At 37.6% G+C, this 19,481-nt stretch overlaps 1 protein-coding gene across 1 annotated transcript; it reads left to right on the top strand.

The window, feature by feature from the left end:
• The first annotated feature begins 217 nt into the window (after positions 1-217).
• lrrc38b (leucine rich repeat containing 38b) lies at positions 218-18,049 on the top strand. Its single transcript, XM_080890884.1, has 2 exons — positions 218-1,093; positions 13,860-18,049. Exons 1-2 carry the CDS (start codon positions 466-468, stop codon positions 14,105-14,107), a joined length of 876 nt encoding a protein of 291 aa, XP_080747010.1. The 5' UTR covers positions 218-465; the 3' UTR covers positions 14,108-18,049.
• The last annotated feature ends 1,432 nt before the right edge of the window (positions 18,050-19,481 follow it).

Here is a 19,481-nt window from a genome sequence, read left to right as displayed (position 1 = left end):
TCCTCAACCCCCCTCTCCCTTGTCTGTGCCCCCGACGTCTCTTCATTCCCTGCTCGCTCGTGTCTATTTACCACTCTCATTCTACCCTCCCCTCGGTGTTAGAAGCAGTCGTTCTTGCTTTCAAGCTACCTACTGCTTACTATCCTCCTGTCTTTCCTCATTCAAAGCAGGCAGGCTATTATTTTATCCAGGCAGCTCGCTACATGATCCCTTGGAAAGCAGCTTTCAACGCTGCTCTGCCATCTCCCAATTCCTGAGCCCTTCCAGAAATTCATCTCCATAACAAAAGGATGTTTCTCCAGGAGGATTGATCCCCTTCACCCCCTTCAGTCACCCCTTTCCCTCCCTTGTCCTGATCTCCTGCCCTCTGACCCTCATCCTCTTGTTCCTAACCCCAAACCACCCTCTCCTATTTGTCCTAACCCCAAGCCTCTTTCTCCCCTAACTCATTTCCCCCCCTTGACCATGTTGCCATGTGTCTGCTGGCTTCAGCTTATCCTCATCTTGCTGTCCTCTGTCTTATGGACCCGGGGGGAGAACTGCCCAGCAACCTGCTTGTGCCCAGATCCTCACACTGTGGACTGCAGTGGCCGTGGGCTAACCAGTTTACCCGATGAGATCCCCTTGGATGTGCGGAGGCTTTTGCTGGCCGACAACTGGATAAACCGTATCCCCTCTGACTTTCTGGTTCTATACAGTGACTTGGTCTATCTGGACCTCCGGAACAACTCCCTTTCCCACATAGAACAAGGGACTCTCAGCACCTCTTCCAGGCTGGTCTTCCTGGACCTTGGCAGCAACAATTTGACTGAAATCCCTAAGGGGACATTTGGGGAGTCTCGGAGTTTGATCAAACTACGACTGGGAAACAACCCATATCTGAGCAAGGTGAGTGAGGATGCTTTCCTGGGCCTCACCTCTCTGAGAGAACTTGAACTGGAGCGTAATGCGCTGTCTACCCTAAAGGTGGGGGCATTGAGTCAGTTGCCCTCCCTGCGGGTAGTGAGGCTTGAGGGCAACCCCTGGGTGTGCAATTGCAACTTTGCCAACCTGTTTGCATGGCTAACGGAGAACAGTAATAAGCTTCCAAATGGTAAGTAACAAAAAGAGCCATTTTCTCTTCATGTGTTTGACCCAAATAAACCATATCTCTTTACAACATTCAACAGTATTATGGAAAATCCATTACCACAACACTTCTCTGGTCTATTTATGTTTTCCCTGTAGGAGAGGAAACCCCCCTCCCTCTCCCTTGTTCTAATTTTGTGTCTTTTTTTCCCTCCACCCCCACAGCCTATAATGTGTGAGACCAAGTGTGTAATACGAAACAATAGCACTCATTTGAAAGTGAAAACTGCGAGGATAGTGTGTGTATAAAGTTAATCAATTGTTATAGAAAGCAACTTGAAATGCAATATTGTCTGATTTGTAAAGAGAAATTAAACAACTCACATTAAGAATCTAACTTGCTTTTCTAATGGTTTCACATTTGAATATGTAGATAAGCCTGACCTATATCCCATGTAATCATCAGCATTCATTTGTGGCTTATATTTATATTGGCTATATAATATTTAAGATAATATATATAATTCTCGCATAATATTTGCTATTTAGTTGACAATATTTCAGCCATGTAACCTTTTTCTATGCCACTGACAATCAGACTCTTCCTCCTGTTCCTGTGCTGATTGCTCTATCCATGTGAATTTTAAGGCTCATAATATACACACACTGTCTGCCACTGTGATTTAGCCTGCAGCGTTGAGTTAGATAACAGGACTGATGTTTTGGAGGCTTTACAAGGCAATCTCCATGTGTGCATGCTTATCTGAGGAATAAAACAAGACAAAGGGGGTCACCATGTCCTTTCAGAAGTATTATACGCAGGGTAAGATCTTCTTACATCATGAAAGCAGAGCTAATGTATTCTAAAGGGAGTTGCATGGTATGTCCCAGATAAAACAGAACACATTACCATTGTTTGGCATTCTGTTTATCAGGCTATATAAAATATCTTAATCGCAATCAACATTCTCACATAAGAGACAGAAGGTTTCTCAAAAGAGAAGACTACTGCACTCGATCAAAAAGCTAAAATAAACAAATCTGACAGTACATGAACTTTAAACTGTGCTGTACATCTTCTGAGAACTTTGTTTGAATGTGGCTCACAGTGGGTGTATTTAAAAACAAAACAGCAACCAAACCTGTGAATACGCCACAAAATGTTCATGAACAGTTTATTGGGTTTAAAAATGAAGGTGTACAGTTACTGTTAGGGTGTAAAATGTTGCCCTGCATAAACAAAGAAACATGTTTTATCAAAAGCCTGAATAACAGTGTGGTTCAAGATGGGGGTTGTAAACTTGCTCTCGTCTCTTGAATAGGTTAACCGAGAGAAAGAAGATATGAGTGTTTGCAGAAAAAAACATGCGCACATCCACATGAGTGTTTTCAAATTTCCAAAGCTGGAACCTTTTTTAAGGAAGTATGACCTTAGATAGTTTGTTTTAAAAGAAACTCAATTGTGTTTCCTGCGTGTATACCTTGTTTTTAGATGTAGCTTAGTTATTGTTCAGTTTATTTCATTTCATTATATTTTTGACAACTAGATTATTTTTCAATTGCTGTTTGTTCTGGTTAAAGCCCCAAAATACTCATATGGTTTAAGAAAAGATAATGATTTGGGTATGACATTAATATTTTGTCAGACAGTCGGGTAACACCCAACCCCCCTCACCCTGCCAGCTGATGTTCTACCTTGCCCTCTTGTGCAGACAGGATATTCAGATAGTGGATATCCTTTCCAGAATTCCTATTCTGTAATGAAATCCATGGTTAATTATTAAAAGATGTAGTCCAAATCAATGCCAGCCTGCCCTTATGCCTTATGTGTGAAATAACCCTCTCTAAAATTGTGAACTGACTGGGTAACACTCTAATTCAGCTCCCTCCCAAAGTGGCTGGCTGTTACAAACTGCTGACACCTCACAAAAGCAAACTTCTAATATACATTTAGGCCATGGTGTACCAAGCTATTGATTCTGCTTCTGTGTTCTTTTTTCATTTGCCCCAAATTTGCAAGTTTAGGCCTGTGAGGAAGCAAAGTTGATAAACTGGCAAGATTACCCAATTCCCCCAAGCAGGAGTTTGCAAATGCATTAATCACAGGCTCTATGTGTTGTCAACTCCCGGGGATAATGAATTGCATTAGCAGCGCTGGCCTTACCTAATATCACACATCACACTTTATTTCCATCGCCAGTCGACATTACCTCCATTCTAACCAATTTCTGTGGGACAAGGTGATTTGAATTTCCCTTATCAATCACTAGAGACCAATGTCTCCACCTGAATCTAATGCTTTTTTAAGGGGCTAATGGTTAATCGTTAGAGATCCCATGGCACTCTTTGCTTTTTCAATAAAAAACATTGTTTGTTTGTATGTCACGATGCCAGATGAATCAGTCAACACAGTCGATTGGACTGATTCAGAGGTCGGGACCAAGGCAAAAGCTGGCCAGACAGACATCAACAACAAAGAAAAAGCCAAAGGCCTGGCCAAGCTGCTGTCATGACTGCCAACTGGCCCCAAAACACACTCTCAAATTCAGTTCGTAATGCTTATCTCACCTCATCAGCAGCTTTTACATTCCCATCAGAAAGTGTTTGTTTTCTGGCCCCAGCAGCTTGGACAAAACGCACAGTCAAACCTAATAGTAAAGACTTTAAACTAGTCTATGCTCAGTCTTTTGTAATATTTTATCATGTCTGGAATTTACTTTCTAGTGTTAATAAGACCAAGATAAATAATATCTTGGTGAAAGGGATACTAATTATACTTTATTATAGTCTATTGGAAAACAATGCAAATTAGTACCAGTCACACAGGACAAGTAACTGAACTGAAAATATCTTTCCAAACAAGTTGCTGTCTTATTCTGTGTTTAGTATATAGAAGCGGCTTTGTGTATCGCATGATAGAACTACACAGCTACCAAAATACTGTCTGTGGATTATATGTGTTGTTATGTTCATGTATGTCACTAACACCTTGAATGTGTTTTTTGAAGTGAGCAGAAGTTTATTTTACATAACTAAGTTTTCTCATACAAATATAAAGAAGTTAAGAACATATTGCAGGAGAATTTGTGGTTATAGTGAATTGGACTTACAAACACGGTTCACACATGCAGGAATCAAACTGCCAGACCTAATTAACGTAATGGCTGAGCCCTCGATCATGGAAAAATGCAATGACCTAGTCTCTGAAATGCTGTATTGGAAGTGGTTACACAATAAACAGATGGACACTCATTAGTGAATGAGCTTGACTTGGTAAGCGTTTCAATATGTATCAACTTTAACAACCATCATCAGTGTTGGCGTTTCCACTTAATGTCTCACTCATCTCAGAGAAAATCAGTTACAGAGACAGAAAGTAGAATTTAAATTCTCCATTAGTGCGCTCTTTTCACACTTGTGGGTGTTGCATCCTCATGTCTTTTTTTTAATCAAGCAGCAAATCAGGTAAGTAGCTACAAAAAATAGTTTTTAAATTTGAGAATGTTGTCTCTCTTACCAGCAAGAGCTCAATAATATTAAAAACAGAAGGGCTAAGGCTACTCCAGTGGTATCCCAATTAAACACTACATACTCATTTTAATATTCACTGTCATGTGGCTTCAGACTGAAACTGAGTGGTGTTACTGCAAAAAGGGTAGAATAGAAAAACAAGCAAACAATTATGTGCAACTCTATGCAAATAGCTTGTGATAACATCATTTGCATGACGACATAAAAAAACGCAGCTGCTACTGGAAGTGTACTAGTACCATGTGATAACGGGAGCCGTGATGAAAGTACCATCCGAGTACCAAGTCATAGTCTGCTCCAGCTACGCAGATGATAAGCCACAAAATGATGTTGAGAGAGCAGGGGAAACAAGGCATGAAACACGAAGGTGAAAAAGAAAGTCCAGCTGAAAATCAGTGTAGCTCCCTTGGTTTTGTTCCAATAAACAGAGGACCTAGAAACACTGAAGAATGTGTTTTTGTTTTCTTAGCAATTCAACAAAGACCACAGAAGCTAGACTGCTGCAGGAAAAAGCCTTTCACTAAATTTTAAATCAGAAATCCTTCTCCGGAATTAATATAGAGCACTAATAAAGTATCTCTCTTTCTGTCTGTCGCGCTAGCTCAAACTAATTTCAAACTTGTAAATAAAGAAAAATTGTAGTGCTATTTTATGTTTTCCCTAGGTATCGATGACTTCTTTGGTTAAGACCTGCATAATGTAGCAGCTGAAGAGCCCATGCTGTAAACTGGATTCCCATTTCATTTTTCACCTCTTGATTTCCCCTGTGATTTCGAGTTCACAGTACAGCGCAATTTCGTGTTTGCATAACAGTGATTACTGCAGGCCAGCATGATGAGTGCTTGGAAGGTGCATCAATTCAGGACTTTTTGGATAGAAAAAAAAGTTGATGTGCAACATTGATAAAAATTATTATTGATTTTTTTTTTTAAATTAGTTAAACCAGACTTACCATTTCTTTATACAAAAACCATCAACTGTCCTGTTGAGCAGCCAGCTGATTAGTCATATATATCAACTTTTCCATTAAAAAAAAAAAGAATTAGCACCATTTAAATGTCTAGTTTTTAGCCAACAGTGAAGTTCATGAATGTTTCAGTGGAAGGATGAGTGTAAACATGATCCACTGCTGTCTCCAGTGCTCTTGGGTTAAGGATGAACAAAGGCCATGTATAATTCACAGTGACACAGTTCTACAGCACATTGGCCAGGGTAATTGGAGCTAGAGCTGCCTACAGGGCAAGACAGGCCAACTCTCATGGGCGACGGTAGACTGGATCTGAGCCTCGTCATGCAGTTGCTATCAACACTAGTCGTGACCTAAACACTTTCACGACAAACTAGCAGTTCATGTGACAGGGTCAAAATCAAAATATTCCTTGACAGCGTATCAAGTATCTCCTTTGAGACCTGTTTCCGCACTCCAAAGCACAGTCTGAAAATATGATGCCACTGGCTCACACTCGCATGTTGCCATACTACCCAGCATGATCGTTTGCTATCTTTACCGTGAAGAGAAAATATCTGTTCCATTAACACAGACGGACAGCTTGATTTATCTTGGCCTAATTTAATGTTTATTTAAAGTTGGGATGTGAAGGAGAGAGTACTGGGAAGGGAAAGCTGAGTGTGAAAGGTGGACAGGATTACAAAGTGGGATAGCATCAGACAGAGCTCATACAGAAGCAGAAAGGGATAATCTGCCAGTGTCAGAAATAAAAGGTGAAAAGCCAAAAGCATTGTAACATCGTGCATGATAGATTTTTTTTTTGTTCATCTATGTGGCCAACTGCGAGGCATAAATGACATACATGACTTGCATATTTAACTGTTTTATCGGGATGAATTATGACAATAGACACATTGCATTGTCAGTCCAATGACATAGTGGAAATATATCTGCTAGCATTTGCTTTTAAACAGTCACCTCTGGTGTTTGGGAATAAGCAATTTCAATTGTTTTTGAGATGAGATGTTTTAAACATTCCCATAGTGCAACGATGTCTCTGAGTCTACATGCAGAAGGAATCCCCTTCTGAACGAGTCACCCTCACCCCACTGTCACATACGTGCTCGTCATTTTGTGCAGCTGTGCATTCACTTCACACATTCCACACTCCAGTCCCTGCTGCTGCCCAGATTTCCTTCAAATTCTTTGGAGGATTAGAACTGAATCATTTTTCAGTCGCTCTGCAATTATGCCTGCCTTGTTCTATTTACATCCGCTGAATATTGGACTTGAATGGCACATTCATCCCGTTTAATACAGCAGGGAGGGGACAGTTTTGTTAATCGTTGTCGCAGCTGGAGTATTCATAGAGAGTACCTCGACACCAGTATGCTATGGCCAAATGAAAGCTAACTACTATACGTGTGCAGATGTACTGATGGGGTAATTTTGCTTTTAGCCTTTGGTGCAGAGATCAATCTGGACAAAGACTGTGGTGTTGAGGGAGGGAAGAGAAACAAGCCTCTGATATCATTCTGCCACAGCTAGGTAGATCAATCACGACTGAGACAGCAGATAGCCCGTCCTGTTGACTGGCTATAATCCTAAACATAATCCATCAACTGTCCGTGCCAGGAATGTAACATAGCTGTGTGGGCCGACATACCTGATAGTGTAAGGATCTGATTTGTGTCAGTGCACAGTAGCCTGCTCCTTACACGTGTTTTTGAACTCTGAAAATTGTACCCCGTCAGCTTACTCACTTAACAAGCTGTCATTGACTCACTGCATGGACCTAGATACTCTGTGTACTTTAAAACACCATCTTATTTTTCTGCCAGAGTAAGTGTGAAGTTACAGTTACTAGAAATCATATCTTTATTAAATGTTTTGCTGGATTCACAAAGAATTGGGCTTTAAACATTTAAGAGCATATGCTCAATCTAGGTTGATAATGTGCATCTTTGTGTTATCCCCGGGCAACAAAACACAGGGACTGCAGTCTGTATTTCCAGATACCTCATTGTTAAACATATTTACACTGGACAAGACAGGTACCAAATTCAATTACAGGTATAAGCAAAGGAAACAAAGCTTTTTCTCTCTGTCTCTCTCGCTCTCGCTCACTTATGCAGTTGGTATCTGTTAACTGTATTTGCATTGCGCTTACTTTTTTTTTTTTTTTTTTTACTTTAAACTAGTTGTATAAATAGAAAAGTCAAAAGAGAGCCTCATCCTTTGAGCCTCTTCCCAGAAGTGAGTTTAAGTTAGTCTGGCTCTCTTGGGGTTTCCTGGCTTCACTGAGCCTAACATTGGATGTCCTGGATAACTGCTGTCACAAAGCTTGTTCCCAGCTCCCTGTATTACTCCAGCTATAACAATGCTTATGTGACAAAAGCAGAGTTGTTTAAATAATAGATACTACTAAATAACTGTGAGAAATAACTACTGAAGCAATGAGTATTATATTAGATGAAAATGTATTCATTTATTTCAGTTCAATTAATAAATGTGATAAATGCATTAAATGTGTTTTAATTACAGGTGAGACAAATACAAGACTTGTGTTGCTCTGAGCTGTACCCACACTCTAAGAACTAAAACTGACATTTACTTAAAATTTTTGAGGCAACACTTTTACACTTAAAAATATTGAGTAGATTGGAAACCAGCCAAATCTGTTCAATATACTCGATCAATTAAATAACTAATTCTTAAACATATTAAGTTGAAATGAATAATTGTAGTTGTTAAACAAACATGAAAAAAATGAGTAAATAACATTGACGTACTTGGTCAATGTAACTGAAATATAGATGGTCAGTTAATCCAAAACTTTGTTCCATCTATATTGTAAGCTGAACGTAATCAAAATTGTACTTCATATTAAATATGGTAAATGGCCTGTATTTGTATAGCACTTTACTTAGTCCCTAAGGACTTTACACTGCATTCAGTCAACCACCCATTGGTGATGGCAAGCTACATTGTAGCCACAACTTCCCTGGGGCGCACTGACAGAGGCGAGGCTGGCAGACACTGGTGCCACCGGGCCCTCTGACCACCACCAGTAGGCAGTAGGCGACCGAGACTGTTGGTGCCGGGGCTCGAACCGGCAACCTTCCGATCACACAACGAACTGCCAACTCTTGAGCCACGATCACCCTCTAACATTCAAATATGAATGTTATTGTATTTCACTAGTAGTCTAAGTCTAAAAAACCAAACAAACTAATATGTAGTTGTGTGTTTCATAATACATGCATAAAAAATGACCACATGTTAACATTTTTCCAAATGAAAATTTAATTTTCATAAACATGGAAATAACTCGAAATGAACAAGCACTAAAAAGGCAAGAGCCTTTTACTTGAAGGATAAATGCAAACCAGGAGAGCAAACACAAAAGCTCAGAGTATTTAAAAAACAAAATGAACAAAACAATGAAAAAGGCTCACGGTACTCAATTACTCTACGTTATTGTGTTTTACTTACACTTTTTAGTTGTAAATAATATTGATTTGAATAATTAATGATTTTAGTACAAGATACTGATGAGTATAGATACCTATTTCTCAAATGTTTTGATTCAATTTTAAACAAAAATATTAAGTACATGCAAAGAAGTTATGCTGTGAACCACATACTGAATTTTTTGTCTGAGATAAATGTAAATAAATACCTTAATTTAACACAAACACATACGTTAACACTTTAGACATTTATTTCAACTTATCAAACTCAAATAATTACTAAAAGGATATTCATAGATTTTATCAGGCTCATCTAACTTATATTTATAGTGATATTTACTAAGCCTCTGAATTACTGCAGAATAGGAGGAATGTGATGGAATACATTCAAATTCTTTATCATAAAGGCTGTAGTGATGATATGCTCATACAGTACTGGGTGGCTACACCCTGAAGCTGACCCTGTTTAGTTACAATGTTTGACACTTTGGATCATTTTTAACAAAATCATGATTTTGCGCTGTTTAATAAGATTTGAAATCTCAGAGTGAAACCATAAACTCTTCACTTTGGTGAAGAATCATTTGTTTTACATTTGTGTATCATTGGAGTTTGTGGCCATTATAAGGAGTGCAGGTTTAAGGTTCTTCTGCACTGGCTTGACTTTTCATAACTAAGAGGCTATTTCCATACATACAAGTCTAGAGTCTGTTATCGTTTTATAAGAGAAGATTTGTTTGCACGTAATTTCAAAATAATGGATTATAATGGATTTAACTGCAGTCAGTTGGCTGTAGCATTGGTGAGATTTTGGCTGTAATTTTATCCCATGGGAGAACAAGCTGGGATAATGTTTTTTGCTTTTAATGTTAGCTCACAGTAAAATAGTAAAAAGTAGTACTACCAGGAAGAAGATAAGTTTGCCGTCTCTTTCTACCACTGATCTGTTTTCTAAATCCATTTTGATAAATGTGATAATGCTGCTACTCCTGCAGGGGCCATGTGTTCACCAGGATAATTTTAGTCTCAGATGTCATTAATCAAGCATCTGAAAGAGGCAAGACCAGACAAAAATATCTCAAAAGGCAAAGGCGAAGTCTCTAAGGTGACTGGTTATTTGCAATGCAGAAAGCACATTGTGAATATGAATGTAAATCGTTTGTTTTATGAGCAAATGGACAAGACAGGCAGTCTTTGTATGTGATAATTATGCTAGAGGTGACTTTTCATTCAGCATGACTGCTGTTAACCAGTTAATGCAAATTAATTTGCATTCTACCCATGTCTATTTTTTGGAATATACATCGATGGTGCATATTAGATAAAACAGAAAACAAGATGCTTCTTTATACAAAAACAATTAATTTCATAAACCTGTATATTAAAGGAGGAAATCACACTCTTAATGTCTATAAAGTAGGTCCAAGCAGTAGTTTTGAGTACTGTCAGAGAAAATAGAAATGTTGGAAAAAAATAACAATTAAAAAAAAAGAAAAAGAAAGAAGCCCAGATGATTTAAACTGCACTTTGCAAATTTCAAAGTGTGAGCCATGTGGCTGGTTACGCAATGCAATGCTTAGAATAGTGGATTTTGAAAGCATTAAAAGCCAACAAAACGTTTCAGCTCATACTTGTCACGAAAGGAGATTAAACATCTCTAAATACATTGCGACCTGCCTCTTCAGCACATGCATGTCACGCAGACAACTTGAATGAGCAGTATTCTCACAGGCAGTGAAATATGAATTTGTTTTGATCTCTGATTCCCAGAGCATATGGCCGACATGTCGTGGACTTAATGATGCCAGGAACCAATATGCTCCTCTTGAGCTACATAAGGACTGATGGTATTGGCTTATTGAAACCTCTTGATGCTGGGATTTTGTGATGAAATTGAAATACATAAATGTCGTGGTTCTAACAGGTATAATACATTAATATGTACTGTCAGAATTACTCCCAAACATGATGACTTGGATGTGGCATTTTTATGTAAGTCTAAAAAGAGCAGAACCACCAAACCTCATTGTTTTCCAGGCTATAATGCATTCATAAATTGTTTATACATTTACACTGGAATACATTAATCATGATGTCTGTAAGAAATGTGTTTTTTAATGTTTTGTCTGACCTATTGCGGTCTAGCACAAGTGAAGAAGGTGCTTGGAAAAAGATGGATGAAAACAGAGGAAATGAAACTAGATCAAAATATGTGCATGATTATTGACATTTAGATTTCGTACTTTGTTGTTAAAAGGTTTAGTGACAAAGACCCTTGCCGGAGATGGAGATGTGGACAGAACCTTATGAAAAACCCAAATACTGTGACAGTTGCTATTTAAAATAACATTGAATCAAAATAGTGTATTTAATATGTATGAAACATAACTTTTTTCGTGTCTTGTAATTTTGGGTTATTGTTATCTTGATGACATGTTCCATAATATTTATGTCAGCTGACATGTAGGAGGTTTTATTAGATTGGTGTCACTAAGTTTCAACAAGGTCTTAAACAGTGTAACTAACACTCTAACGAGTCAGTCAAAGGACCAGCACATATTTCCAATTATATTTACATTTGTACATTTATATTTCCAACTCGCTTTACTTTTGAAGGTTATTTGTTCCTTTACAACAAAGTTGTATACATTTAACAATTATTTAATTGATCATCACAGATGTTTTAGTTGTATTATTAACATTCCTCTAATACTTTACCACAATTTAAATGTAATAAATTAAACACCACATAAAAAATTTCATTTTGGTGCAGAATTAAGGTATTTAATTGAACAAACACACTCTCGGGCAGTACTGAAAATCTTCAGTATGCTCCATGTTGTGCTGACTGTTGAGCAAAGATCCAGAATTGATGTACTGCCAAGTGTGTGCATTTGCATGCACAGTATCAGTAGAAAGTAGCCACCCACATTCTAAAGATTTATCTCTACCCACCTATAAACTAACACTTGCATCCATATGTCTAGTTCTTCACACAATATATTGTCAGAGGTGGAAAAAGTACATACAGTCTTCATTAAGTAGATTAGGTAGATAGTAAAAGTCTCTGTTTGCTGTTACCAAATTGTAGACTTAGTGACTTTGCCTCCATACCTAAAGAGGGATATGAAAAGTGGATTCAGTGGGTGAGGCAACCATAAGACTTAAGTGGAGTCTGAATCATAATAATTGCACCAAAAATGCCGTTCCTGATTTTTCTGGATCATTCCAGCCCACTGTAATTCTTGAGTACCGCTATTAATGATGTCTAAATTATATGTTTTTACCTATTTTACTGATGCTTATTATGTGCAACAAACACAGCTGATGAGTACACCAGTAGGATAGATTTTATATATTATTGTTCCCTCCATTTACCTTGTGGAGGTACAGGAAACAATAACTCCCCTCAAATGGCTTAAGCCAAAAGTATTGGGCCTTTTTTATGAAAATTTAAGTAGAGTAGATATTTGTACTAAAATGTAGGGAATAAAAGTAACAAGTTGTCAAAAAATAAAAATAAAAACTTAAGTAGAGCACAGAACAGAACAAAATATTTGTAATACGTTACTTTTCCCACCTGTGCACATTGCCAGTATTTAGTTACATTAAATTTGTTGATGTATAACATTTGCAGTATGAAGGTCAAGAAATACAAAAAGAAAGAACATTTCTAGCACCTAATTAGAACTTGTATCAAGTTAATGTCAAATGTTAATCAAGTTCTCATTAAAATAACTTGAATACCTGACTCTGTCAGCATGAACACCTTCCGTCTTTAGTGATAGTATCAGTGGCCTGTAATCAACACATGCGTGTTAAAACTGATCCGAATGATCCAGTGCTGATGTCATTTGTAATCACGAGAGGAAAAGAAGACTCTGATAAAGGGCTTGTATCCTTGAAATCCAATAAGCCACAGTCACTGTCCTTTCCCATTTAAACAATGTCTGAACAATAAACCACGTTAAAGTGACAAAGGCACAGAGAGCAGCACTCACTGATTTATCACGGCTTCATCTTGAGATGAGTTTGGTCAAGGTGCCCCTGTCTGAGACAGTACCCTTTGCTAATGCTGTACATCAGTGGATTTTTGAAGTGCAACAGAGGTCATTATTCAACAGCGTGTGCATTCTAAGAGATCTACCTTGTGCAGCTAGCAAATTAAATTATTTTTAAAATTATTTTCATTCACCAAACCATTTGAAACTAATGCATTGATCATGAAAATGGGCTGCTTTCACAGCACTACAGCACACTAGATAAAATCAACCATGTCTCACTAATGCATATACTGTATCACTTTGCTTCACAGTATTTCAGCTGTATTCCAAGAGTGAACCTACAGTCATGGTGTGGGTGGGTGTACTGTATACACAGTGCAACTTCAACTCATAAGTGAAGACTTCTGATCGACCTTACAGTTATTAAATCAGCTCCCACACTTAGGAAGAAACCGCGTTACCCTGTTGAACTGAGATATTCCACTATCTAGAATTAAAGGGCTTCATACAAACAGGACAGCTCAAACTATGCTCTCCACTTTTCTTTGATAGTCTTTAGTTCTGAGCAGGTGTGGGCTGCATGAGCAGTAGATCAAATGCACATCACCTTTAATTTTAAACCAGTGGGGAGTTAAATTAGAGTTCTTGTGTTTGTGCAGTGCATATAGTGAACTGTATTAAGGCCTACAGTACCTGGACTATGTGCTAGTTTTTTTATATGATGTAAACTGTAATGTAAGTACTGCCATAGAATGAATTTGTATAGAAATGAATGAATGTGAGGTTCAATGTGTCTTGTTCATTTGTATAATCGCATTTACTCTCTCTATGTAGGGGTCAAAGGTTTGGAGTGCTCCCTCCCTATGGATGGCAGACGTGTATCCCTTACCCAGCTCTCAAAGGACAGCTTCCGTGAGTGCCAGGCCACCCTGACTCTAACAGACCTTCTTATCATCATTTTCTCTGGCATCTCAGTGTCTGTGGTGGCCATTATGACCAGTTTCTTCCTGGCTTCAACTGTTCATTGCTTCCAGCGTTGGAGTAAAGGCACTAAGGGGGATGAAGAGGAGAGTGAGGAGTGAGAAGGACTTACTTTTAAAGAACTGCGCGGCCCTTCTTCTTCCAGCAGTGAGAGAACATAGAAGACAATGTGTGCCCCATGCCGTTTCCTTTCTGGCCAATATCCAGGACTGTTCAATGGTACAATCTTGCCCTGTTAAGGCTGAAGTTGTTTTCTTTGCACATGGACTTCTGAAATATGGTAATAAAAGACACTGGAAAGGAATGAGTCCTATTAAAGGTTAGCGTGTGTGCTGCACCACTTGCAAAATGCTATTATAGAGATCTTATTTTTGGCTGTTAGCGCTTGTGGTCATTTATGGCCACTGGCTCTTGGCTCAGTGTTATAAGTCTACACAAATATGCCAAGACCTTTATATAAAAAAGAAAAGAAATAGATAATAAAAAAAAGTGTTGCTGCAGTACTCTCGTATTAGTCTTAGTCATACCAAAAATCTTTCAAAATTTAGTCATGTAGGACATTCAATCCTGGAATCTGAAATCCTGTAAAAATGGCTTCAAAGTTAGTGTGACCCTTTGAATGATTTTCACTGGGGTTTTATCTGAGTAGGCCAGAATGCTTGATCTTGATTCCATAAAAAAGGATGTCATATTGACCAGTGACCTCGATATTTAACTGCCTATAACATGATATGCTGGCATATCCTGCCATTTTCTCGAGTCTCTGTTGGACAGCCACTCTCACTAACATTAAGACGTTGTTCACAAGCACTGAAGAAGGCGAATACTGTTGTTCTCTCTGCATGTAGAATTAGACTGTGGCAGGGATGTCAGCTCAACAAGCAGGATTTGGGTAATTATGTACTGCAGGCGGAAAAAGCTTCTAGTGGGTCTACACATTCTAGCACATATTTATTACATAATCACAAATTTATGTACAAAATAAAATGGTGTAAAGTAAAACAATCATAGAAATCAAGAGGACATACTGTAACTTCCTTAGATTGATACTTGTGAACTGTGTAGAAAGAAATTCATAAAATATCAACAGCATAATCAATCAAATGAATAAATTATGGTAAATGCAATATAAAAATAGAATCTATGTAGAATTATTGTGTTAAATGATGCACTTTAAATGGTGAACCTAATTTTGGCTAGTCCTCAATTACAGCAAATAGACTGGTACTGTGTTCATCTGCCAAAGGTTCAGATGGAGGAGAAATTGCATATAAGGACTTTTGCTTCTAGTGAGGTAAACATAGCTCCCAAATCAAAGCCAAATCACACTGTACACACATTTTACTTCAACAGGTATAATCTCCAAAGATTTACATTTTCTTCCATTCTGTCTTACTTGGTTATATATATGACAGTGTTCAACACTTACGTTAACAGGAAGGTCACTTCAAAAGAAAAAGGGAACGAGGGTGACAAGCAAGAGTTTGGCTTCTTTAGTAATAAATAATTAAACATCCAGTAATATTTTAAAGATATCTTACATCTTGCTGTACCTTTATTAGAAAGTTTGATATCTTGCATTAAAGTTGAGGCTTTGATATTTCATATCAAAATTCTTATGGCTACATTCAGACTGCAGGCAACAGTGTCCAAATCAGCAATCAGTTGAAATACAAACTTTTTAATTTCTGATTTAGACCAAAATTCTCTGGTAAATGTTAGACTATTCTTTGACTGGCTGTAGTGGTGTTTGGCTTTGCGTGTTTCTCCAGCTTTTGCAGTAGCACCCCGCTGTGTCACGCACGTTTTAACAGTCCAGTGCCTGGTAGTTAGTAAGGCATTCTTCAATTTTTGTTGTTGTTGGCAAACAGCTTCTAGGTGAACTGCCAAAACTTTCTGGCTGTAGCATTAGATAGTACAGCGAGCTGGTAGAAAAAGTAGAAAGAATGTATATGTGAAGACAAGACATATTTGTTCTAACAATTTAATGACTCTTCAAAAAAAATGTAAAATCATGACCAGCCAGAAGAGTTTTTGCAATGCAAACTCAATCGAAACAGTCATGTCGGTAAACACGCAGCTTTTATTTCACTCTTAACAACCCAGCCTTGTTGGCAGGTGATAAAACCCAACTCTATGTGCTTTTTCAGGGAGCAGATGAGGCTAAAAGAAAGTGAAATCCAAAAGGAAAAGTAAGAATTAGAATTTTTTATGATATGAAAACATTGCTGGAATATTTCATCATTGGCGGGGATAGTGTTAAGAAGCTGGCTCTCTTTTTCCTCATCCTTGTTGTCATCCTTATGAACTATTTGGCTTCCACTGTACATCAGCTTATAAAAGAAACACTATGGCCTCAGTGGCCCATGTGTTTAATTCTTTACAGCATGCTGCATGCAACATTTTTGTTTTTGTTCTTTTTCAAATGTGGGTCAGTTTAGGATGGCGAGCAGTTCGCCGTGGAATTAGAAATGTATTTACTATTTAAACTGGCTATTTAAGTAGTTTTGTGAGCGGGCACGCAAGCAACGAACACAACAACAACACAACGTCAGATATGAGCATTAAATCTGAATTGAGCGCTAAAGCTTGCAGTGTGAACGTGGCCCGGCTTCATGAACAGGATCTGTATTCAAAGCAGCAACAGTACAGCACATTCCAAATTTAATAAACTTATGCCCTGAATTTCATGGATGTCTTTTTGCTACAATATTTGCATTTTGTATATTTAAATCCTCCATTATTAAGATATGGAAAGCAGAAAGCTAGACTCTTTTTGCCACCCAAACTGAAGGTATATTGTACTGCTTCTTACATTCTTGTAAGGCATGAATAATTCAGTAAAATTGAGATATGTAGCAGAAAGAATGTCAAGCCTCTAAATGCAAACAAACAGCAGATAGAAAAAGAGCCATGAGAAAATAGTCATTGTTTCTGTGTGGTTAAAAAAAGTTAAAAAGGAATTCTAAATGCCTCTGTCCCCTTTGAAGAAGTCATAGCCCTGAATGTGCATCGTTTTTAAGCACATTTTTGCAGAAACTGACAAAAAATTAATGTGGCCTTCTTTGTTTTTTGTTATTTTTCCATTTGTGTAGGCATCAATAAAAGCACAAAGGAAACTCCTATGATCCTGGTACACACTCATGAAATTTGTGTTATCTCATACTGTTTGTTGGTACCAGCCTGTAATGTCACATGTTGTGCTGAAAATGCCACATCCTTATAAACAATGTGATTTTTACTGTATGGATGTTGTTTATTTGCTAGATTTGACACCATCTGGTACACTTTAAAGATATGATTATTATAAATTTATATAAAATGACCTCTGAATAAACTCCTTTCATAAATTGTCCGGTCATAACGGTAACTTGGTATGTCAGCAGGCCTGTCAAGCTTTGGTTTTCTATACTGAAGTGGTGTGCATGCTCTACAGGATGAGCAACAGTGCATATCTGCAGAATATAACAAAATAAACATATTTTTGTGGGTTTACAGATTCATATCTTTTCAGCATTGCACTTAGCCAAGATTGCACTATATGAGAATTTAGAGTTCTAATAGTAGCACCTCCTTCCTGCAAACGGGGAATTTGATGCTTATCAACTCCAGCCAAACTTATGTTGGCTACTGCTACATTTGCCAAATTTCTGTTCTTCTTTTTCTCTTTTTCATGGAAAAGTAAAGCAGGGTGTTTGAAAGTCGGAACAACAATTCATAGCACTAATCAAACTGCATGGTCAAAGGTTGTTTCTATAGTAAGCAAACATTTAAAGGTTTATGTAAGAACAAATAACACGTATTGTGTTTTTTTATTGTAACAAAGGTCTTTTTAATTGGTTCTGAGTAGCTTTGTACACAAAGTGCTGCTAATCTGAACATATCTTCCACACATGTCAAGTAATCAGAAGCTGAAGCCACATTTGTAAGCTAGCTATGAGAAGCATACTTTTATATTTCCGTGCAGTGAACGACCCAGTCCTTCAGAATTAAGATCACGTGTGATTTTTTGTCTTTTGCTGTCATAACTTTAAACTGCAACAATGGAAAGCTTGACAGGCTTGAACTAATCAATTCTTTTTTGCACCTGAATTTCATTTCCAAAGTCTCCAGTTTCAACTTTTTGTGGCAGTTTCTATTAAATAACAACATTTGAAATTGCTCACAGCCACTGGAAAGATGTCATTAGTTGCAAGTTCACATTAAAAGAGTCTATTGGAAGGACTTTTAAAGGAACTGAGTCTGTAATTGTAGATGAGCATATTGACATATTCAAGAAAAAAATGACACCATCGGATTAGCTAAATGGGATTAAATTAGCCGAATCATTTTTCCGTTAAAAGGCAAACTACATTCCCAGCTAATAACAACAGACACATACCTAAGTCAAGGAATCAGAGGGAGGCTTTTGATACATACCATTTCCAACTACTATGTAGTTACTGTACATTAACAATTTATTTATTTAGCTTACTTGTTAGTTTAAAGCATATGTTAGCATGGCAGTTTCCTCTCCCTTACTTGTTTAATTAAGTAACAATATCAGCACATTACAGCATGCACTGTTGAGTTATCTGCAGTATAAACTTCAGATTCATTTCTATTTTTCTATTCAATTTCTATTCAAAATCTGTCCCCAAAATAACATTCTGGCGTTGTGCACCCTGGAAAGCAGAGGTAGTAGTGGCTGCTCTCGTACAGTGTGCCTCGATATTGCTTAGAATACCAAAAAAAGCCATGTTATGTTTTGTCAGATAAATGTCAGTAAGGCTTAAATCTAAACTGGGTGACAGAAGAGAGTGGTGACAATGCTACTGCTGCTGAATGCATTTCCAAATGTCAAACAGATACTGTTAAAGAGATCATGTGTGTAGCTGTATTTTCATGTTTCGTTAAAAAAAACAGTAATACTGCTAATAAAATCCTTTCTTTTCTGTCTTCTGGTCTGTATTTGTAAAGACACTGTGTTGTATAAATACAGATTTAAAAAAGGATATTCATTTGCTACTAATGAAATATGTTTAATTTTCCATATACCTCTGATACAAACCAAATTGTACTGGACAAATAATAAACATTTTAAAACATTGTTTGCCTGCACTCGTAAAGAAAGCAAGGGGAAGGGTGTGTTAGTGTAAAACATCATTTACGGAAGAGGACCTCATTCAAATTCATTCGGATTTTTCTGTGTCAATCACATGCCATCTTTAGTGGAAATGTGATTCGTCACGAAGCCTGCAAAGTCTTTAAATGACCCCATAATAATTGTGACTGTCTTCCTTTCGTTTCCCTGGACCTGACAGCTTTTCTCTTGTCACAGCAGCAAATGAGGAAGGCTCATCTGTAAACACTGCACAGTGTGTTATTTCACACAGCAGTGTTATCACACTGCAGGTATGCAAATGGCTGCACTATTTTTGGAAAGGGTGTTAGAGAAATTAGAGACTTGGGAGAAAAATGAAATACCATATGCTT

Source organism: Rhamphochromis sp. 'chilingali' (assembly GCF_963969265.1).
Source record: "Rhamphochromis sp. 'chilingali' genome assembly, chromosome: 9".
NCBI classification, from domain to species: Eukaryota; Metazoa; Chordata; class Actinopteri; order Cichliformes; family Cichlidae; genus Rhamphochromis; species Rhamphochromis sp. 'chilingali'.
Note: the sequence above shows the minus strand (reverse complement) of the source record. Positions and strands in the feature narration are given on the sequence as shown.